Source organism: Peromyscus maniculatus, chromosome 4, assembly GCF_049852395.1.
Source record: "Peromyscus maniculatus bairdii isolate BWxNUB_F1_BW_parent chromosome 4, HU_Pman_BW_mat_3.1, whole genome shotgun sequence".
Lineage (NCBI taxonomy): Eukaryota > Metazoa > Chordata > Mammalia > Rodentia > Cricetidae > Peromyscus > Peromyscus maniculatus.
Window position 1 is genome coordinate 139766828 of NC_134855.1, and position 23307 is coordinate 139790134.

Consider the following 23307-nt stretch of genomic DNA (forward strand, 5'->3'; position numbering starts at 1 on the left):
CTCCCGCCTGCGAATTTTCCACGCAGGGTTAGGCTGGCGGCGCGCTGTCTGCGGCCCATAAAGGGGGCCGTGTGCTGCATTCGTCTCGCTGCGCCGCGGGCGGGCGGCCGGGGCTGGAGGGGGCCGCGCTCTGGGACCCGACAAGCTGGGGTGGAAAGAAGCGGCCCCAGAGTAAGGAAGGAGTGAGTGGTGGCCATCGCCAGTGAAACCAGCATTAGGGATAAGGAGACCGGAGGGTGGAGGGGACCGGGCCTGCTTTGGATACATTGCAAGTTTGGAGACCAGCCTGAGCTACAGGAGACTTTGTCTCCAGACAGACAAAAAGAAAAGGAAGGAAAGAGGGGGGAGGGAAGGAGAGAGACAGACAGACAGGAACAGAGAGAGACATTGAGATGGCTCGGTGGGTAAGGGTCCAGCCTCCAAACCTGGACCCACACGCTGAAAGGAAAAAACTGACCCCTGGCCTCCACACTGTGTCCTGACTCACACATGCCCACACATGCACCTATACACGACAAATAAATCAATAAATGTAAAGGAAAGCAGTGGTCCAGGGTCACCCAGCAGGGAATGGGGCAATTCGGTTTGACTCCGTTTCAGCTTCTCCGTGGTACCCTGCCAGGTACCATCAGAGACTGGACTATCTCAGGAGCCGAGCACAAACCACCCAGCCTCCTGTGGGGGTGACATGTTCCGTGGGAGAGCCAGACACTGGCAAATCAACACCTAAGTAAAGTGCCAGATGGCAGTCAGTGCTGTGGGCGGAGGTGGGGTGTGAGGTGCTGGAGGGACCGGAGGGCCAGGGGACATTCAAGAGTTACTGAATGGTCTGGGGACAGCTGTGGGGAGGCTGGAACCAGAGGGCATCCAAAGGAAGGGTGTTCTGGGAAATGACAACAGTCTGAGCAAAGGCCCTGCGACAGAAACACACTGTCATTCACCACAGGTACCTTCTAAGTGCTCAGACACGGGCTAGTCAAGCATGCATCAGTCCAGCTGCCCAGAGAAGGGAAGAGGCCCAGTCAAGGTCCTCACCAGTCAGGGAACTAGGCTGTGGCCTGAACTACCATTCCGATTCCGATTTCTCCCTCCCTCCCTCCCTCTCCCCCCCCCCCCTTTTTTTTTGAGACAGGGTTTCTCTGTGTAGCTTTGCGCCTTTCCTGGATCTCGCTCTGTAGACCAGACTGGCCTCGAACTCACAGAGATCCGCCTGCCTCTGCCTCCCAAGTGCTGGGATTAAAGGTGTGCACCACCACCGCCCGGCTACCTTCCCCCTTTTTTTTAGCCAGTGTCTCATGTACCCCAAGATGACATCCAACTCACTGTGCAGCCAAGGATGACCTTGAATTTCTGATCCTCCTGCCTCCACCTCAAAAGTGGTAGGATTGTTGGCATCTGCCACCAAATGGAGTTATATTGTGCTGGGGCTAGGAACTGGGGCTCCACGAATACTAGGCCACCACTCTATGACTGAGTCATCCCCAGGCATAGGAAAGGGTGTTGCTATGTAGTCCAGGCTACCTGAGAGCCTTTCTCAAAACAAAGCTCTCAAAATTCAATAAAGTCCATTTAAAATGAGCATAAGATTTGAATATTATCTGTCATCAGCAATTAAGATAGGTGGATTGTATTGTAAATTAGTCATAGAAAGATGTTGAACAGTTATCAGGCATTAGGAAATGCAAGTTAAGATCATGAGATAGGAGCTGGAAAGGTGGCTCAGTGGTTAGGAGCACTGGCTGCTCTTCCCGACGACCCTGGTTTGGTTCCCGGAACCCTCGTGGTGGTTCAGATTGCCTGTACCTCTTAGTCCCGGGGACTCTGTGGACACACATGGTGCACGGATATCCATTCAGGCGGGACACTCAGACAAATAAAATAAAATGAAAAAAAAATATTAAAAGCCTGGTAGTGGTGGTGCACGTCTTTAATCCCAGCAATCAGAAGGCAGAGGCAGGTGGATCTCTGTAAATTCGAAGCCAGCCTGGTCGCCAGATCAAGTGCCAGGACAGCCAGGACTACACAGAGAAACTTTGTCTCGGAAAAACAAAACAAGCAATAAATCAGTAAATAAAAATTGGCCAGGTGCAGTGACAGATGCCTTTAATCTCCGCACTTATGAGGCAGAGGCAGGCGGCTCTCTGAGTTCAAGGCCAGCCTGGTCTACAGAGCAAGTTCCAGAACAGCCAGGACTACACAGAGAAACCCTGTCTTGGAAAAACCCAAAATTAATTAATTAATTAAAAATTAGAGCTAGGTGGGTAGTGCACAACTTTAGGTACTTGACTACAGCCCAGCACTCAGGAGGCAGAGTCAGGTGGATCTGTGAGTTCGAGGCCAGCCTGGTCTACAGAGTGAGTTCCAGGACAGCCAGGCAGCCAGGGCCACACAGAGAAATCATGTCTGGTAAAAACAAACAAACTATATATATTTATGTATATATGATACATAGAGCTATAAAAAAAAAAAAAAAAAACTTGGCTGGGCACAGTAGGACATACCTGTAATCCCAGCACTTGGGACACAAAGACAGAAAGATCAGGAATTTATTTATTTAGGTTTTTCGAGACAGGGTTTCTCTGTGTAGTTTTGGTGCCTGTCCTGGAGCTCACTCTGTAGACCAGGCTGGCCTCAAACTCACAGAGATCCACCTGCCTCTGCCTCCTGAGTGCTGGGATTAAAGGCGCGCGCCACCATGGCCCAGCTTAGGTATACTTTTTTTTTTTTTTTTTTTTAATGAGCTAGAGATGAGTGGATCAGTAGTCTTTTTCCAAGGGACAGTTGTGAGCTGCCTTGTGGGTGCTGGGAATTGAACCCGGGTCTACCAGAAGAGCAGCCAAGGGTCCCAACCACTGAGCCATCTCTCTAGTCCTAGGTATACTCTTAAACAACATAAAGAACTTAAAGCCTACTTGGTCCCTGGGCCATCACTGTCAGGTGCTGGTCTCAAAACAAAACAAAAACCCAGCAGAGGCAGGTGGATCTCTGTGAGTGAGTTCCAGGACAGCCAGGACTACACAGAGAAACCCTGTCTCGAAAAACAGAAAAAAAAAAAGGGGGGGGGGGAGGATGGCTCAATGGGGTAACCTGGAGACCTGAGTTTGGTTCCTGGATCCACAGTAGGAGAGAACTGACTCCTTCAGGTTTTCCTTTGATCTCTGCACACGAGAGCTGCACTCAAGCACACACAAGAATAAAAACTTAATCCTAAAGCTGGGCAGTGGTGGCGCACGCCCTTAATCCCAGCACTCAGGAGGCAGAGCCAGGCGGATCTCTGTGAGTTCAAGGCCAGCCTGGGCTACAGAACAAGTTCCAGGAAAGGTGCAAAGCTACACAGAGAAACCTTGTCTCGAAAAACCAAAAAACACACACAAAAAACAAAACAACTTAATCCTAAACAGTTGAAAACTAAGAAAAAGATGAAGAAAAAGAAATATGGTTGTGTTTCTTCCCCCCTGGGGAGGGGCTAGTTCTACACCGTCAGTCCAAACACCTCAGACCTACCCTACCATGGCCCTGCCCAGCCACAGAGACACCTGAGGTCCATTCCTCTCTCAGCTGACTGGCCTCTGTCATCGTCCACTTCCTTTCTGTGGCTTGAAGCCTAAGGGACTGTGTCACCCTCCAAGTAAAATCCCCTGGTGGCTTCCTGTGGCTTAGAATAAAATCCCAGTGCTAGGCCTTGGCCATGACCCTTCTGGGCCTGAAGGTCCAGCCAGCCTGCCCATCTCTCCATTCACACTGACTGGCTGACATTTCTTTTATTTCCTTTCTTTCTTTCTTTTTTTGAGACAGTCTCACTATGGCTGGTTGGAACTCTACACAGACCAGGCCAGCCTCTAACAGCTCACAGAGATCCACCTGCCTCTGCCTCTGGAGTGCTGGGAATAAAGGTGTGTACTACCACACCTGGCTTTATTTATTTATTTATTTATTTATTTAGAGACAGGGTTTCTCTGTGTAGCCCTGGCTGTCCTGGATCTCCCTCTGTAGACCAGACTGGCCTCGAACTCACAGAGATCCTCCTGCCTCTGCCTCTTGAGTGCTGGGGTTAAAGGTATGTGCCACCACCACCCGGCTATTTTTATTTAGGTAGTTAGTTCCATTTCAAACTTTTTTATGTGTACGATGTGGGTATAAGTGTTGTGGAGTCAAAAGGCAACTTGCAGGAGTGTGTTCTGTGTTCCCTCCTTCCACCGTGTGGGTCACTGAAGTCAGACTCAGGTCACAGTCTCGGTGGCAGATGTCTTTGTCTTCCGAGCCATCTCGCCAGCCTCATTTTATTTTATATTTGAGACAGGATCTCCCGTAGCCCACACAGGCCTTGAATTTTCTGTGGGAAAGGATAGCCGTGCACTCCAGATGCTTCTGCCTCCGCCTGTGTAATGCTGGGATCCCAGGCAGCGCCGCCATGCCTGCTTTATGAGGTGCTGGGGATGGGAGCCAGGGCTTTAGGCATGCTAAGCCAGCGCTCTGCTGACTGAGCCACACCCCCAGCGCCCTCCTGCTGTTTTTGGCCACCCCCCACCCCCTTCCACTTTTGTACCAGTTGGTCCCTGTGGTCCCTGCTGAAGGTCTGCGGGAAGTCTCCCTTCAGGCCCGTCCTGTGCCTGATGTTTTTCGTGTGTTTCCCAGGGTGCCTGGGTGCTGCAAGTCTTCCCATGATGTCATGACAACCACCATTCTTAGGTTCCAGAGCCAGGCTGGCTTGTGGCACGATGCTGAGTGACGTCATTTGTGTCAGACCAGCTGGGAGTCCAGGTGGCTCACATCTGGCTCTTTACACACACACACACACACACACACACACACACACACACACACACACACACAACCAGTGCCCAGTTCTGAGCAGAGACCCAGAGGGAACCCCGGTACTGGCTCTCTTCCATCTTCCCAGGCACTGAGTCCCCACAGAAACCTCCAGGCCCTTGGGAGAGCCCAGATCAGATCCTGCCTGGACACTGAGGGTCACACACATGCAGCTGTATTTCTCCAAGAGGAAGAGCAGCTCACCAGATCACACACTACACAGGACATCTTGAGGGAATGGCTTCACACACACACACACACACACACACACACACACACACACACACGATGGGGGTTGGAGATTTAGCTCAGTGGTAGAGCATTTGTCTTGTAAGGGCAAGGCCCTGGGTTCAGTCCTTAGCTTCAGAAAAACACCATCAACAAAAAAACAAATAAAATGTAACAAGAAACTTGCCAGTATGGGGTAGGTCACTGGCACCTATAATAATGTCCAAATTTGAGAGGTGTAGGCAGAGGGATCAGGAACTCAAGGCCTGGTCAGCTACACAGCAACTCCGAGACCAACCTGAGCTACTTGAGATCTCTCCTGTTAAACAAACAAACAAACAAAATAACTTTAAAAGTAAAAACTGGAAAAGGCAGGGCGTAGTGGTACATAACTTTAGTTCCAGCACTTGGAGGCCGAGGCAGGTGGATCTCTGAGTTTGAGGCCAGCCTGGTCTATAGAGTGAGTTCTATAACAGCCAAGGATACACAGAGAAACCCTGTCTTGAAACACACACACACACACACACACACACACACACACACACACACACACGCACACACACACACACAAGTATAAAGGGCAGGCTGGAATGTCTCTCAATAGCATAGCACTTGCCTAGCCCTCCTGCGGACCCTGCATTCAACCCTTAGTACCACAAATAATAAATAAAAGTAATAAGTCAACAAAGACTGAGGATGCTTCCAAGAAGGGGCAGTTAAAGTCCCCTGGGCTGCTTGCCGTCCACACAAACAGGCGCAGGAATGTTCCCAGCAGGGCTTTCCCTAAGAGCAGAGGAGAAAACAAGCGCACTCCCCTGATGGGTGGATAACATGTATCCATGAGAGGGAATATTATTCAGCCTTAAAAAACAAAAACAAACAAACAAAAGCCTCACCCGCAAAGCCACCTGGCTGGACCTTGAAAACATGGGTAGTGAGAAAAGCCAGACCCAGAGCAGACATGCGATGTGTGTGACCCACTTTATGACTCCATGTATAAGAAATGTCCTGAACAGGCAAAGCCACAGACACAAAGCAGATGCAGCTTGCCAGAGGCGGGGGCAGGAGAGGAGGGGGCAGGAGAGGAGGGGGGCAGTGGGGGTGGGCAGGAGAGGGGGAGGGACTGCTCCTGGGTCTGGGATTTTGTTTACTGGTGATGGAATGTTCTGGGGTAGAGAGTCGGGTTGGTGACACAACCCGAGGAACATGGGGGAGCCTGCTGTGCTCTGCCCTAGAAAGCCATTAAAAACTCCAGCATGTCACCACTTCCTTGACAGCTGTGTCCTTGGACAAGTCCTTTGTCCCTCCTGACCTGACCTCAGTCACTGACTTCTCAAAGGGGCTGGAGACTGAGTCACCAGCCAGGGCTGCCCTGCTGTGTGTGTGTGTGTGTGTGTGTGTGTGTGTGTGTGTGTGTGTGTGTGTGTGTGTGTGTGTGTGTGTGTGTGAGCGCATTCTGGTCTCAGACCCACAGAGACCCAGAGACTGAGGACCAACAGCCCAAGTGACCTCATCTCAAAACTCAAACAGGGCGGGAGCGCTCAGCCAGTAAGGAGATTGCCTCCAACGTATTATAACCCAAGTTTCGCCCCCCAAATCCACTCACATAAAAAGCACACCTGCGACCCCAGCGCGGGGAGGCCGAGGCAGGAGGAACCCCCGGGCTCACTAGCCGACCAGTCCGGCTGAATCAGGGAGCTCCAGGGTCAGAGAGAGACCCTGTCTCCAAAGCTCAGATGGAGCACAGCTGAGGAAGGTATCTCTGGTCTCCACACGCATGCGCGCCTGTGCGCTCGCACACACACATCCAGACATGCACCACCCAAATCAAACAGAAGCACACCCGCATGGACGGCCTCCCTCTCTCACCTCCACCTGGTTTCAGAGTTACCATGGCAACAGTCACACACCTTCCCTCTCCTCCCCTGTTCTTTTCTTTCTTCCTTCCAGGATCTGTTCACTGGGCACTGAAGATGTGTCCCTTAGTCACTGAACCGCTGGTGTGTGTGTGTGTGTGTGTGTGTGTGTGTGTGTGTGTGTGTGTGTGAGTTGAGTGTCACAGCTTCCCTGTCTCTGTTGTTATGTACAATATATTAGTATTGTTGTTGTTGTTGTTATCATCATCACATCCCAGGGATGGACCTCAGGTAATGAGGCTTAGAGACAGGCCCCCTCTCCCCCAGGGCCATCCATCAGGCTCTCAGGCGCAGTTTATCTTTGAGTTTGTCCCATCTGTAACAGTTCTGAGGGCCTTGAAGACACAGGATCTGCATGAGGCCACCTAGTCCTCTCCTGCTGGGCACTCAGGCTGCTGCCAGCACTCCTGGGCTCAGTTCTTCTGAAGACGGCAGGACACAGGGGGCTCAGGGACCTTTCATCTTGACACCGGTCACAGCTGGGGCTCATCATACTGACTCGCTGGAAGGCCTCTGAGGGCAGGGCCACCACGGGAATCAATCGCTGGGGGGACTGAAACCTTCAAGGCAGGGTTGAGAGCTTCAGGAAAGCCCCCTGCCCAGCCTGGGCTATTTCCTGGGGTAACGGTGGGTTTCCTTGGGGGATCCCCTCCCGAGCAGTCTCCTGGGTAACGTGGGTTTCATTTCTCCTTGCTACCGGTCTTTTTTGTCCACGTTGATGCTTTTCTTTTGGTACAGGCACTGGGGAGGGAGCAGGCTGGGTCAGGCCTGTGCAAAAGAACCTGCCAGCCACAGGTTACCCTGAGGATGGCAGTGAGAAGGCTCCAGCAGCGTCAGAACCTCTTCCCAGGCCCACGAAACGGGCATGGCAGCATCCCTGTCTGTGGAGGCCCACACCTGCGATTCACCAGAGCCACCGTGGGGAGGAGGAGGCAGACACTCAGAGAGGTCATGCCACCTGCTGTAGTCACACAGCAGATCAGCCATGATGCTGAGGGGTGAACCCAGCCAGTTTGGCATCATGCCCTTTGCTGAGGGCCACTGGCAATCTGTTGAAAACAGGTGATTATTCACAATGCTATTTGGGGCTGGAGAGATGGCTCAGTGGTTAAGAGCACTGACTGTTCTTCCAGAAGACCCAGGTTCAATTCCCAGCACCCACATGGCAGCTCACACCTGTCTGTAACTCTAGTTCCAGGTCTTCTGACACCTTCACACAGACATACACACAGGCAAAAACACCAATGCACATAAAATAAAAATAAATTAAAAAAAAAAAAAGAAATACTATTTGTTGTTAGTATTTTTTGTCTTATGGAGTTTGTTTTTCCTGTTTTTTTTTTTTGTTGTTGTTGTTTGTTTTTTTTTTTTTTGAGACAGGGTTTCTCTGTGTAGCTTTGCACCTTTCCTGGAACTCACTTGGTAGCCCAGGCTGGCCTCGAACTCACAAAGATGCGCCTGCCTCTGCATCCCAAGTGCTGGGATTAAAGGCGTGCGCCACCACCGCCCGGCCTGTTTTGTTTTAAAAACAAGGGTCCCCTGTAACCCAGATTAGCCTCAAACTCCCTCTGTGGTGTAGGCTGGTCTTGAACTAGATTCTCCTGCCTCAGCCTCCCCAATGCTGGGATTGCAGGAGTGGGCCGCCACACCTGGCTTACTGGGTGTTTGCTTCCCTGCCTGGCTCAAATGTAGACCAGGCCTCACTCTTCTCCCCTTCATCCCTGGGTCTAAACCTCTGGTGCCTGGATGCAGCCTGTGGCCTCCTCCTGAAGAGCTGGCTGCCAGACTTGCTCCCCACACCCTGGCTCTCCTTGTCCCCCCAGGACAAGGCTGAGGTTTCACCTGCAAGGCCCTCAGTCCAGTCCCAGGCAGCCTTGCTCACCCATGCCCGGTGCCTGCTTACCCTGTGACCCCCGAGGTCAGGGCCAGTGGAGTTTTGCTTGAGGTTTCTCTCTCCCAGGAGTCACACAACAGAACTGACCTGCTCTGTCTTCTCCCCAGCATGCCTTCTTCAGACTGGCTTCCTGAATTTCCACCGAGTTTGGTGAGTGAATAATAAAAATTGCGTGGTGGTAGCCAAGCAGTGCCAGGAAGCAGAGGCGGGTGAATCTCTGAGTTCAAAGTCAGCCTGGTCTACAGAGTGAGTTCCAGGACAGCCAGGGCTCCACAGAGAAACCCTGTCTCAATAAACAAAACAAAAAAATTTGGTGGTGGGCCTGGAAAGATGGCTCAGTGTTTAAGAATACTTGCTGGTTTTTCAGAGGACCTGGGTTTAGTTCCCAGCACCCCCATGACAGCTCACAACCACCTCAAACTCCAGTTCCAGGGGATCCAATGCCCTCTTCTGACTTCTGAGGGTACTGAACATGTACATGGTGCACAGACATATATGTAGGCAAAACACCTATACACATAAAATCAATCTTAATTTTTTTTAAAGGTCATGGGTACTCTGAAAAGACCTGTCCAACTCTTGGCAGCTGGTTGCATCTTTTTTTAAAGATTTATTTATTTATTTATTTATTTATTTATTATATACACAGAAGAGGTCGCCAGAGGGCGCCAGATCTCATTACAGATGGTTGTGAGCCACCATGTGGTTGCTGGGAATTGAACTCAGGACCTCTGGAAGAAGGTGCTCTTAACCTCTGAGCCATCTCTCCAGACCCCTGGTTGCATATTTTAAGACAGATGCAGTGGTGCAGGCCATAACCCCAGCACTCAGGAGGCTGAAGCAGGAAGATCTTAGTTCAAGGCTAACTGGGGAGACTTTGCTTCAAAAAACAAAAAAACTAAAAAAACAAAACAAAACAAAAAAAGGCAGGGCCTGGGGAGCGGCAAGATTGCTCAGCAGATAAAAGTACTTGCCACAGAGCCTGATAACCTGACCCTTGTAAAAGTGGAAGACAGCTGACTCTGTGGAGTTGTTCTGTGACCTCTGACCTCCACTTCTGTGTGTGGCACCTGTGTCCCCTCCTACAAAAATACAAATAAAAATTTTAACCACTTTAAAGCAAGACAGAAAGATATTCTGAGAAGCTTGGTGGTGCACGCCTGTGATCCCAGCATTTGGAAGGAGAGCCAGGGGGCTACCAGGTTGAGGCCAGCCTGGTCTACTTAGCGAGTTCCAGGCCAGCCAGAGCTACAAAAAGAGCCTATGTTCTAATTTCTGTTGCTGTGATACAACACTCTGACCCAAAGGGGAGGGAAGGGTTATTTCAGCTTTCAGGTCACAGTCATTCACTGAAGGAAGTCAAGGCAGGAACTTGAAGCAGAAACCACGGAGGAACAATGCTTGCTGGCTGTCACATGCTCATGATCAGCTAGCTTTCTTACACAGCCCATGGAATGGTGACGCCCAACAGCCAAGGACTACCTGCCCAGGGAATGGTGCCGCCCACGGTGGGCTGGAACCTCCTACAATTAACAATCAAGACAATTCCCCATAGATACACACACACACACACACACACACACACACACACACACACACACACACCCCTACATTGGGTGTTGGGTGGAGCTAGGCATAGTTCAGTGGTAGAGCACTTACCCAGCATACAAGGCCCTGGGTCCCCATCCCAGCATTCTCTGTAGCCATCACATAAAGACAAATTTAAACATAAGGACAGGGCTCAGGAACACAATTTAATTTGGGACAGACTCTTTGCAGAGCTTGTGCTGGGACACACCTGAGTTTGACAGAACCCAAAAGGAAGAGACGTGCCCAGGAACGGCGATTCCAGGCAGGCTTCTCACAAGGGCCTTGGAGGCTGCACCCTGAGGACACCTTTCCTCTGGGCTCCTGGTCAATGACAAAATTCTACTGCTTCAAGCTGCCCAGGTCACAGTATTTTCAGAGAAACTGTGGAAAACCCGTGGGTCACACAACATGCATGTTCAGAGAGGCATGAGGACATACCAGGAGACCACGCTGTAGAGGGAGTTGTCACCCACATGTCTTGGTGATGTACAGAGGCCACAGGATCTCCTCAGCCCACAAGTTTGTGATGTTCTCACCCACCTACAGCCACCTATGACCCTGGCTGCCCACTGCAGAAGGCTGGGCCTGTAGCAGGGGTCCTAGTAGACTAGCTCAAGTGTGTAAAGATGCAGGCTGAGTTTGTCTTTACTTAAGACTCTCGGAAGTAAAAAGAAGCAAACCGCAACAGTAATACAAGAACCAGGGTTCAAATCCCAGTGCTGCTGTTGCGTTGCTGTGTGGCTCTGGGTGTGTCACTCACCCTCTCTGTGATAAAATCGGCTGTATTGATCTCAGTGTTTGACAGGAGAGCCAGCAGGCCAGCAGGGAAGACAGTGAACAGAGCAGACCAGGGCTCCCCCTGCGTGGAGCTGATGCTCGGGCAGGGAGAGGGTCAACGGGACCTGTGAAGCAGAAGACCTGGGTTTTGTCAGATGTTAATGGAAAGGGCTAAGGAGCAAACGATGGCAGGAGACTGTGGTACAAAGAGGGGACGGTGGTGGGAGGCGACCCTGTGGTCCCCTGGGCAGTGTCCCTGCTGGAGAGAATACCAGTATCAGCCCACCTGGGATAGCTCAAGGGGATCAGGGAGCAGGGGTCAGGGAGGGCAGCGGTGATGGGGCTTTGCAGGCCCCTGTGGGACAAGAAAAAGAGACTGGTTTTTAATGTGCTTTTGCCATACTGGGGACAACACCCAGGCCTTGTAGAGGGAAGGCAAGTGTTCTATTAGTGAGCCATGCCCCCAGCCTCTTTCATTTATTTATTTATTTATTTTAAATGTTATTTATTTTTATTTTATGTGCATTGATGTTTTGCCTGCTTATATATTATTAATTTATTTACCTGTTTTATTAATTTTATTTATTTTTATTTTTTGTGCTTTGGTGTTTTGCCAGCATGTATGTTATTTATTTATCTATTTTTTTAAATTTTACTTATTTTTATTTTATGTGCATTGGTGTTTTGCCTGCATGTATGTCTGTATGAAGGTGTCAGATACCCTGGAACTGGAGTTACAGACAGTTGTGAGCTACCATATGGGAGCCGGGAATTGAACCCAGGTCCTATGGAAGAGCAGCCAATGCTCTTAACTGCTGAGTCATCTCTCCAGCTCTCTATCGATGTATTTATTTATTTTTAAGACAAGGTCTCACTGTGTAGCCTGGTTGGCACAGAACTTGCTACGTATTCCAGACCGCCCTCACAATCAGAGAGGTCCACCTGCCTACGCCACATATCAGGATTAAAGGTGTATACTACCCCAAGGTGGTGGTGGCACACACCTTTAATCCTAGCACTCAGGAGGCAGAAGCAGGTGGATCTCTGAGTTCGAGGTTAGCCTGGTCTACAGTCAGCTCCAGGACAGCCAGGGCTACACAGAGAAACCCTGTCTCGAAAAACAAAAACAAACAAATCAACATAAAAAGTTGAGAGAATATAAATCAAATTCTTCATGACATGTGGACTGGGGACAGAAAGGCACCAGGAAGGCTGTAGTATCTGGACCAGTAGAGAGCCTCACATCTCCTTCCTCTCTCTCTCTCTCTCTCTCTCTCTCTCTCTCTCTCTCTCTCTCTCTCTCATATTTTATGGGTATGAACACTGTTGTAGGCGCATATGTATGTGTACCATGTACATGTTTAGTGCCTACAGAATTCAGGAAAGAGCACTGAATCCCCTGGAACTATAGTTACAGATAGTTGTGAGCGGCCTTGTAGGTGTTAGGAATCGAACTCGGGTCCTCTGCAAGAGCAGCCAGTGCTCTTAACTGCTGAACCATCCCTCCAGCACCAAGTTTTTTGGTTTTTATTGAGGACATAAATTCTTATCACATTTGTGGAATTGACCATTGGAAAGCCAGAGAAAAGAGGTCGCCCTAGATCTCTGCCTGCCGGGATCCACACATCTCAGTTAGGGGACACCTCTGAGCAGCTGCCAGGCCACTAATAGGGCCCAGATGTGCCCAGAGGTGGCCTTGTCTCCAGACCTGCCTGCTGGGACACTCACCCGGGGGTGGCTTTACAGCCAGTTTATTTCCTGGAATGATTTTAAAGAAAATCCCAAGGGAAGAACTAATGGCCCAGCCTGATCCTGCCGCCCTGGCCAGCATCTCCCCAGGCCTGGCTCTTGCGTTTCAGCCCAGAGAGAAGCTTGTTCTTGGGCAGGAAGCCAACTGACCAGAGCAGTAAGGGCGGCTGTGTTGGAAGGGCTCCATTTTGGGACCACTGCAGCAAGTGGGTTCTTTGTTTTGTTTTGTTTTGGAGACAAAAGCCCAGGTTGGCTTCCAACTCAGTTGCCACAAATGACCTTGAACTTCTGAGCTTCCTTCCTCCCCCTAAGAGCGCTGGGATCACCTGCAGGAGCCACCCGTGTCTGAAGTGCTGGGACCAAGCCCAGAGCCTTATTCCTGCCACTCCAGCACCATCCCGACTGAGGCCCATCTCAGCCCTACCACAGCAGCTGCTGATCGGTCAGCATGGAGCCCCAGTGCAAGCTGGAACTGGTGACGGAGGCTGAGCAGAAGCAGGGTGTCTCCAAGGTCTCCCAAGTCCTTCCAAGATGCAAAGACGCAGGCTGAGAGGACACAACTCTGCATGGAGACGTGGCAGGGGCACCTTGGCCAGGTGGCCAGGTGACACCAGGGATTGGACCATGGCATTATAGCACTTACAGCACCTCAAACTGGGTCTGAAACATCTGCCTCTGTGTCCTGCTGGGAGGGCCCAGCCCAGCCCCAGCTCAAGGAAATGCCAAGACCACTCAGAGGGACGGGCCACAGAACTCCTGGCTTCTGGCTTTATCTCTTTGAGACAGGCTCCTTTGCAGCCCTGACTGGTCTGGAATTTTGTCTTAGTTTAGTTTCTGTCGTGGTGATAAACACTATAACCAAAAGCAACTTGGGGCAGAAAGGGTTGATTCTAGCTTATGACACTCAGGTCACACCATCACTAAGAGATGACACTCAGGTCACACTCCATCACTAAGAGAAGTCAGGGCGAGCTGGTGCAGGGGCGCTGCTTACTGGCTTGCTCCTCATGGCTTGCTCAGCCTGCTTCCTTTTTTCTTTTTCTTTCTTTCTTTTTCTTTTTTTTTGATCTCTGTGTAGCTCTGGCTGTCCTGGAACTCACTCTGTAGACCAGGCTGGCTTCGAACTCACAGAGATCCACCTGGCTCTGCCTCCCCAGTGCTGGGATTAAAGGTGTGCGCCACCGCTGTCCGGCTCAGCCTGCTTTCGTCTACCACCCAGGACCACCAGCCCAGGGGCAGCACTGGACCCTCCCTCATCAGTCATCAACCAAGAAAATGCCCAGCACCACTTGCCCACAGGCACATCTTAGGGCCATTTTCTCAATTGAGGCTCCCTCTTCCCAAATGACTCTAGCTTGTGTCAAGTTGACATAAAACTAGCCAGCCCAAACTTGCTTTGTACATTAGCCTTGTCTTGAACTCACAGAGATCCACCTGCCTCTGCCCCCCAAGACCTGGGATTAAAGGTGTGGGCCATCACACTTGGGTTTTTGTTTTGTTTTGCTTTTCTTTTTTGAGACAGGTCTTACTATGTAGCTCAGGCAGATCTTGAACTCGTGGCCTTAACCTTAATCTTCTTGCCTAAACCTTCAGAGTGCTGGTGTGAGCCTCTGGGTCTAGGTGGCCTTGTACTTAAAAAAAAAAAAAAAAAAAAATGATGCAGGACGGTGGTGGCGCACACCTTTAATCCCAGCACTCAGGAGGCAGAGGCAGGTGGATCTCTGTGAGTTTGAGTCCATCCTGGTATACAGAGCAACGTCCAGGACAGGCACCGAAAATATACAGAGAAACCCTGCCTTGAAAAAAAAAAAAAAAAAAAAAACGCCTTTAATCCCAGCACTCGGGAGGCAGAGCCAGGTGGATCTCTGTGAGTTCGAGGCCAGCCTGGGCTACCAAGTGAGTTCCAGGAAAGGCGCAAAGCTACACAGAGAAACCCTGTCTCGAAAAACCAAAAAAAGAAAAAAAAAAAAAAGGCAACATTAAGGGCTGGAACTGTGGTGGAGCACATGCCCAGCGTATGTGAGGGCCTTAAATGCCAGTACCACAGAAAACCACAGTGCTTATAACGCCTTCATTCAAAAGGCAAAGGCAGAAGACCTGGTACAAGTTTGAGGCTAACCTACACAGTGATAGAGATGCTTCAAACAAGGGGGCGGGGCTGAGAATGCACCTTCCTCAGTCGAGTGCCTCTTGACTAGGATGCACAAGGGTTTGGAGTCCATCCTCAGAAGAGCACAAACGAGGTTCAGTCGTAAACATACGTTACTGAAGCTCTTTGGAGGAGGAGGGGGACCATTCAACATAATCCTGTACTAACTGAAGAGTTTGTGGCTAGCCTGAGCTTCATAACAGCCTGACTCAAAAAACTTCCTTTGTTTTTGTTTTTTGAGACAGGGTTTCTCTGTGTAGCTTTGGAGCCTGTGCTAGAACTCACTCTGTAGCCCAGGCTGGCCTCGAACTCACAAAGATCCACCTGCTTCTACCTCCCAAGTGCTGGGATTAAAAAGGCGTGAGCCACCACCGCCCGGCTCCAAAAAAACTTTTTTTTTTTTTTTTTGTTTTCAGAGACAAGGTTTCTTTGTGTAGCTTTGCGCCTTTCCTGGAACTCACTTGGTAGCCCAGGCTGGCCTCGAACTCACAGAGATCCGCCTGCCTCTGCCTCCCGAGTGCAAAAAAACTTTTTTAAATAAACAAATCAGTAAAATAAAATAAACACTGGGTGTGATGGCACACACCTTTAATCCCAGCACTCAGGAGGTGGAGGCAGAGGGATCTTTGAGTTTGAGGCTAGCCTGGTCTACATAGTCTGTTCTAGGACAATCTGGAGCTACATAGACCCTGTCTCAAAAACAAAACAAAAAACAAAGAACAAACAAACAAAAAAAAAATTTAAAAAAAAAAAAGGAAAGAAAAAAACCCCAAACCCCCAAACCTCTCCTTGGCCAGTTTCATGGCCTGCACCCTCCTAGGGACACCCTTTTCTCTTCACGTTGTCAAAAACTGCACATTTCTGTGAATAATTCTCTGCTGTCCCCACCCCTGTTCTTCCTACAGAGGGCTGTCTGTCCACTCAGCTCCAGGCCCGCTGGAACTCCTTCGGGGTCAGCTCTGACCTCTCTCCCACACACTAGGGTCCACGACCAGCCCTGAGTAAGGGAACAAGGCCCCAGGCTGGGTAGGCACTAAGCCAGCCCAAATCCCCAAGGCTCCCATAGCCCTGGTCCAGGCCATGTGTCACCTGCTGGCTGTCACCTCCACCCTTGTCCTTTCTCCTAGCTCCTCTTGCCTCCCAAACTCTAATCTCTGCTCTCCCATGCAGCCTCGGAACCTGGTTCCCAGCTGCTGTCTCAAACGCCCAACGCTGCTTTCTGGGCCCAGGTTCCTTGGGGGGGGGGGCCCTTGCTTCCCCTTCTCCTGGCTTCCTAGGGCCACCAGCCACAAGTTCTTGCTCAGGGACAGCTCCTTCCAGCCTGCAGCCTCCCCCCCTCCCCAGGACTCCATCACTCTCCCTCCACCTTTCCATCTTCCTCCTCCCTCTCTGTGGAATGTCAACCCTCCTGAGGGCTTCGGATGCCTTGGTAGGAACCCCGCCTGCCCCTGCTGCTCTCCAGCCTCATTCCACCCTGGCACCACTGCAGGAAAGCAGGGTGTTTAATCGCTTGTTTGTTTTGTCTCCCCCACTAGAACAGAAGTTCCTGAGTGCAGCGACTGTTCCCAGGACCAGGCACACCCCGGCTCACAGGACCCACTGAATGAGTGAAGGAATGTCTCCTTAACAGTCTCTCCAGAGACAGGCACTGTTGCCTCCCATTTCTAGAGCCAGAAACTGGGGCTGAGAGCAGAGGGAATCTGGCCTGCTTCTGGCAGGGAGAGGTGAGAGTCAGGGCCAGGAGCCAGGCCTACCTGACTCCCAGCACGCTCGGAGCCATGCTGACCAAGGCGCAGGACCTGGGGCCAGGCCCTCAGCGCTGAGTCTGGTCCTAGAGGCCCATCCCATCCCTGCAGGCCCCGGGGAAGTCACTTTCTGATCAACCTACTGTGGAGAAACCTACTGGGGACACAGTAGGCCTTGAGCCGGCCGGTGCCCAGCCCCCAGAACCCACCTCACCAGCTTCCCTTCAGGGAGGCCTGCCACAATTTGGCAATTGTTAGAGAACCTTTTTTTTTTTTTCCTTTTGGGAGGAAAGCTGTAAGTCATTAGGCTGCTCCCGCCTGCGGGTCACCATTTCCTGTTTAGAAGACTCATCTCTCCTTTGGAGCTTGGAAGTTCCCACCCCCAGCCAGGCTGGAGCTGGGCTGTGCTCAATCTCCGCAGGCCGCCGCCTGCTCCCCACAGGAAACTGGCACCTTCACACCCTTTGTGCTCAGAAAGGGACACTCATTTTTTCTCGGCCCCAGGAGGCCCTCGGAGTTGAGGTCACCAGCACCAACTAGCCTGAGGTGAATTGCCCCAGCTCTGGTCCTCTGAGCAGGAAGCGGAGTGACCCCTACCCTTTGGCCTGGCTTCTCACCCTCCTGGCTCCAGCCAGCCCATTTCCTTGCATCAAAGGCCATTTGGTACCCAGCAGCCAGACAGAGGTGTGGGCCTGCCTGACAGGGAGGCCCTTGGGAACAGGAAAGGCATCCTCCTTCAGCTGGGAGGGGCAGCTAGTCCTGCCCCAAGACCTGCCACAGTGGAGCCCCAGCACAGGGCCAGGCTGGAGAGAAGGCCGAGAAGCAGCTTCCTATGCCAGAGAATCAACCTCAAGAGCGTGGGGGAGCTTGTACAGTACCCGGACTGAACAGACACCCAGGCCAGGCGCTCCAGTTACAACTCCAAAGCACAGGACTCAAGACCCCTGCCCCTCTCTCCCGTAAGTCCCGTTAATGTGTCCCTTCACCAGCACCAGTTTTTAGTATATAAATTAACCACTTTATTGAATATCAATAAACTGTACATATTAACTATACAAAATGCTGCTTACAATATAAATACCTTTAAAATGTAAACATCTTCCTCCCAGGACCACCTGTTGGGCCCCAAAATAGTTCTGGGAGACACATTGGCCAGGCTGAAGCCCCCCACTTGGCCCCTAACAAGTGACGGCCATCACTCATGGTCCCTTCTTAGTTAAACTGCTGTGAAACAGGTGTCACCCGGACAAATGGGGGCGGGGCTGAAACAGCTCCCGGGGGCACCTGGACATGTGTCCAGCAACCACCCTGCGGGGCATGGATGTGGCTGGGAGAGGGGGGACTATCGCATAGTCTGTTGTACCTCGAGGAAGTGGGCCTGAAGGGTCCTTGGGGGAGGTAGGGAAGTAGGGGTCCCCTGAGTGGGGTTCAAGCTTCCCAGCCAGTGGGTTGGCTTTAGTCCTATGGCTCGAAGCAGCTGGTGTCCAGAGGCTGTCCCTCATGAATACTGAGGGGTGGCTCTGGGAGGGGACCAAGGCACTCTGCCTTCCGTCTGTCATCTGGAGAAAAGGCCAAGAAAGCCAAGCAGAAACCAGGGCCAGACGTGGCCTCCACAGGTCCCGGGATGAAGGCTGGACGGATGATGTCCAGGAGGGAGGCTTGGCAGTGAGGACCGGCTCCAGGGAACCAGGAGAAGTCAAGGATGGAGAGAGAGCAGGGTCAGCGAGGGCCTCCGGAGCAGCCAGACTCTTGGTGTTTGTGAAGTAAGGACATTCGGGAGAAGGTGCGGGCACACGCCTGACACTGGTACTTCTTCACGTCGGAGTGGGTCTGAAGGTGGGCGCGCAGGTTGGAGCGGTCAGCGAAGGCGCGGTTGCAATGGGAGCAGGAGAAGGGCTTCTCGCCTGGGGAGAGATGCCATGGGTTAGGAAGGAGGCCCCGACAGAGCAGCCTTGATGCTCCATGGAGGCCAAGTACAGCCAGGCCCCACGACACCCACTGCGCCCAGGCGGGCGGGCCTGCGCTGGGTGAGGGTCGTGGGCTCCCCGCACGCAGCCCTGACCACCGGCCTTCTGTCGTCTCCACGCTCCCTCCCAGGGCAGAGTAAACCCAGACACATGCTGCCAAGGCACTGACCACTTCTCACCGTGGGACCCTTCAGACAGAGAAACCGAGGCACAGAAGGTAAGCAGCAGGCTCCGGTCACCCACCAGGCCTCCACAGCCCTCCGTTTTAGCCACTGCCGTAGGCAGGGGGAGCTGTGGTTGGTGTTCCTATTATCAGCCTTGAAGTCAATCCTTGATTTACTTTGTCTAGGACAAAGCTTGAGGAGGCAGCCTGGAGAGGCCTCCCTACCCCCACCCAGAGCCAGTGAGGCCACTCCTCTGCGTCCTGCCCCCTGCCCGCAGCCCCGAGCTTTGCAATCCCAAATCTTGGCTGTTTCCCCATAGGACCATTGGGGAACCTCTCCTCAGCCTACTTTAAGGCCCAGCCTGGGGGTTTACAGACTCCTGGGATGCTGACATCCCACCGCGCCAGCCAAGGCTGTATGTAAGGGTACAGTAAGTGTTTAATAAATGCTTGTAGATAGCTGGGCAGTTGTGGCGCACACCTTTAATCCCAGCACTCGCAGAGGCAGGTGGATCTCTGTGAGTTCGAGGCCAGCCTGGTCTACAGAGTGAGCTCCAGGACAGGTACCAGAACTACACAGAGAAACCCTGTCTCAAAGGGAAAAAAGAAAAAGAAAAACCAAGCCTCACCCCCCCAAAAAGCTTGTAGAATTAATAAATGCGCTTTAAAAATTTTTTTAAATAAAAAGGGACCTGCGCATGGCAGTCTACACTTATCATCTCAGCAATGGAGACAGAGGGAAGGGGGTCTCTGGTTTGAACCCAGACTAGCTGGGCAACACAAATACCAACAACAAAACCCACGTATCTGTGGCACTCCTACTGTGTGCCAAGCACGATGCTAAGATGTGGACCGGCCCTCAAACAAAGCAGGCCGCCCTCCCTCCAGGCTGCTGGGCCACAGGCGTGCCCTTTGGTTAAGTCTAGTGCTGGAATTCGAGGGAGAGCTGATGAATGCCTCCTCGGTGTGCTGGGCTTCTGGATGGAGGGAATCTCAGCAGGGCTCCTGTAGGCTCCACCCACTCAGCAGGTATTCACTGAGCAGGGGGCACATACCCACAGAAGCCTGTGGCTACGCAGGTGGGACCTGAGGACTGGGGAGGGAAGCCAGTGTGAGGCTCCTAGCAAGGACCCCCCTCCACTTACTCCTCGGTAACTCGGTGCTGCTGATGCAGATCTGGAGGTCCCTACAAGTGAGGGGTGATGACCCCTCCCAAGGACTAACCTGCCAGTTTGGCAGGGAACGGGTGAGCTGGGGTGAATCTTAACAAAGGGGGGAGAAACAGAGGGAGATGGAGTTGGGGAGGGGGTTTTAGAAATGTGCAGGAGTGTAGATCCCCCACTCCTCACAGATCTCCGACCCCCGGACGCCTTTATGGTGTTCCTGGCAAGTGTGAAATCGGCACCAGGCCGGCTGGGACAAAGGCCACTGAGGGGGGCACTGTACATGCGATACCCCCTGGATTAAGGGGGCCTGCCATGCAGTGAGCCGGCAGCTGCGGCCAGAACAGGTGCTGGGCACCACTGCCCCATGCACCTGCTCTAACCCTGCAGGCCCCCACCCCCTGGGCCACCATTAAGACACACAATGGGACTCCCAGGGACAGGGTGGTACATTTCAACAAGGGTTTTGTCTAAGCCATGCCTTCACATCAAAACAAAGTCCTTCTGGATGGGCCACAGCCTAGGACCCCTGAGGGCTTCAGCTCGCCCCAAAGTCCAGCCCCTTGGCTTAGGCACGGTGCAGGATAAAGGCCAGGCTGTTGGGACTTTACAGTTAAATCTGAGGCGGTAGGAGCCCGGAGGAGGAGAAACGGGTAGCCTCATTCATGCAGTAAGGAGGTCCGTGAGACCTGCAAACGGCCCCCCACCTCTCAGCTTTACTATTCCAATGCTGGCCACAACAGGAAATGCACAGCTCCAACCAGCCAGCTCACACCCCAAAGCTGGATAGCTGTGGCCCCGGAAACTTCTCCTCCAACACTCTTTCCAAACATTACCCCTACACGGGAATCCCCACGATCACGGACAGGCTAAGGCCGTCCCCTCACTTCTGGAAGCTTTCCACACGTTCTGAGGCTGAGAGACTAGCAAAGTCACTTCTGAGTTTGGCATGGCACCTGCACCCAGCACTTCACCATACACAAAAACCCCACCAAGTGTTTGTTCTTGGGCATTTCAGAAATGGGGAGACCGAGGATGCTCCCAACCTTCAAGACCAGGTGGAGAAATCTAACAATATTCTGTCTGTCTGGGTTGAGAGTGGGGAGCCGGAGGGCACCCCCTTACTCCCCGCCCTAACAGCAAGGAGCAGGGTGCAGGAGAACCAGCGTCTTCCTTTGCCATCTGCTTGGCTGCACCAGAAGCGAGTGTGAGTCCACCAGTCAGAGGCCAAGCACTCAGGGCGGCAGAGAGATGAGAGGCAGTTGTGGGAACTCACCAGTGTGGGTGCGGACGTGGCCCTGCAGCAGCCAGGGCCTGGAGAAGGCCTTCCCGCAGGTCGCGCAGACGCAAGGCAGCGTGTGGCTTCGGATGTGCATCTTCAGGGCGCCCAGGCTGAGGTACTCCTTGTTGCAGTACTTGCAGTTGAAGGCCTTCCGGGACTGGGGGTCCTTGGCCACCGAGAGCCTGGCTAGCTGCTTGGGCAGCTGACCCAAGCCCGAGAAGGCGATGAAGGCCTCGGCCTCCAGGGATGAGGCCGAGGTGGAGGAGAAGGACGAGGGCGCCGGCGAGGGCGGGCTGGGCGGCTGCGAGCTTTTGCCGCTGTCTTCATCGGACAGCGAGGTCAGCTCTGCCGCCCTGGGGCTCTCCCGCGGCGGGAGGGTGGCCCAAGCAACCGGCTGCACTTGGGGCACCAGGAGCGAGTCCCAGATGAGGGTGGGCAGCGAGGCGGCGGGGTTAAGGACCTCGGGCGGAGGGATGGCGGCCAGCAGGTGGGCCTGGTCGTAGGGTTGCTGGAAGGTGAACTCTGCGGGCAGAGAAGAGAGAGCAGAGGGTCAACGGGGCCGGTTCTCGGGGCGCCCGGTGGAGGGGCTCCCCGGGGCTCCCCGCCCGCCCCTCCCCCACCCGGACTCCGGACTCCGCAGGACCGTCCTCCCTCGGGTCTACACTTTTCGGAGCCTCCCCGGCCTGGGTCACAGACCCCGCCCTCGGTGGGGACCCCAACTGCCAAGATCCGGAGCTCCCGGTCCACCTGTCGCGCCCGCAGAGCCCGGCTCGCCCCCTCCGCGCCCTCGGGAGCCCCCGAGCTGCCCGCTGTCCCGCATCCCGCCACGCACCCACACACGCATCCTGCAACTCGCTGTAGTTGGGCTTCCGGCGGGGGTCGGACGGCTTCCTGACCAGGAAGGAGCGCGGCATGGTGGCCGGGGCGACCTAGGCAGCCGGGGTCACCGGGTCACGCAAGGTCGACAGGCAACTCCGCTCGCGAGGCCGGGCCGCGGCACTGTGTGCTCCCCCTCGGTGCGGCAAACTCTTTTAAGTAGGAGGGCTGGGGGGCGGGGCCGCGGCCCCGGCCACGCCCCTTTGTCAAGGCTGCGCCAATGGCGGGCGGCGGCGCGGCCCGAGACCACGGCCGGAGCAGGTGCGCCCGGGCCGGAGGGGCTCGCGCCGCGTGGCGCCGGGATTCGGCCGGGGCTCCTCCCGGGCCGGACCGCGCGGCGTCCGAGCGCCTCGGGCGCCCCCTGGTGGCCGCGCCTGGCCTCTGCCGGGAGCGGCGCCCCCCGCCCACCCAACCCCCGAAAATGCGTGGATCCGCTCCCCTCGCACGTGCGTCGGGGGCGCCCACGCTAAACCAGGCCGAGTGCGGGGGCTGCCTATACCACCCGAAGGAAACAAACACTCCCAGCCCTACCGAAGCAGGCTGGCTTCCCGTCCGTCCGTGGGGGAGACAGACGGGGTAAACGGGCGATTCTAATGCAAAGGGAGGTGCGCTTTGATGGAGAGCGGTGGGGAGGGACAGCTGTGACTGTCAATGGACGGTCGCCTGAAAGGGGGGGCGGGTCTCTGACTTCCCAGGGGAAGTGAAAAAACACCGAGGGGAAAGGCCCGAGGTAAGCGTAACTGCCGTCTGCCCAGCTTTGGAGAGCGGCTCCCAGGGGTGGGGGTGGTGTGGGCAGGCCCCGAGGGGTCGGAGGAGTTTGGACTTTGCCTTTAGGGCACCGGGGAGCCACAGAAGGACTTGCAGCTGAGGAGGGACCTGTTTGGAGTTGCATTGTGAAACGCCGCTGAGGGCAGGTGCGAGGCAGGCAGCCGTAGCAGAGACCGGAGCTCCGGGCTTCCTGAGAATCGTGTTGGAAGGGTCGCAGGAAGGAAGGGT

At 53.5% G+C, this 23307-nt stretch overlaps 1 protein-coding gene across 1 annotated transcript; it reads right to left on the reverse strand.

The window, feature by feature from the left end:
• Nucleotides 1-17855: 17855 nt before the first annotated feature.
• On the reverse strand, nucleotides 17856-22454 carry Snai1 (snail family transcriptional repressor 1). Its single transcript, XM_006992627.4, has 3 exons — nucleotides 22268-22454; nucleotides 21430-21957; nucleotides 17856-18764 (listed from the first exon to the last, which is right to left on the reverse strand). Exons 1-3 carry the CDS (start codon nucleotides 22347-22349, stop codon nucleotides 18580-18582), a joined length of 795 nt encoding a protein of 264 aa, XP_006992689.1. The 5' UTR covers nucleotides 22350-22454; the 3' UTR covers nucleotides 17856-18579.
• Nucleotides 22455-23307: the final 853 nt, after the last annotated feature.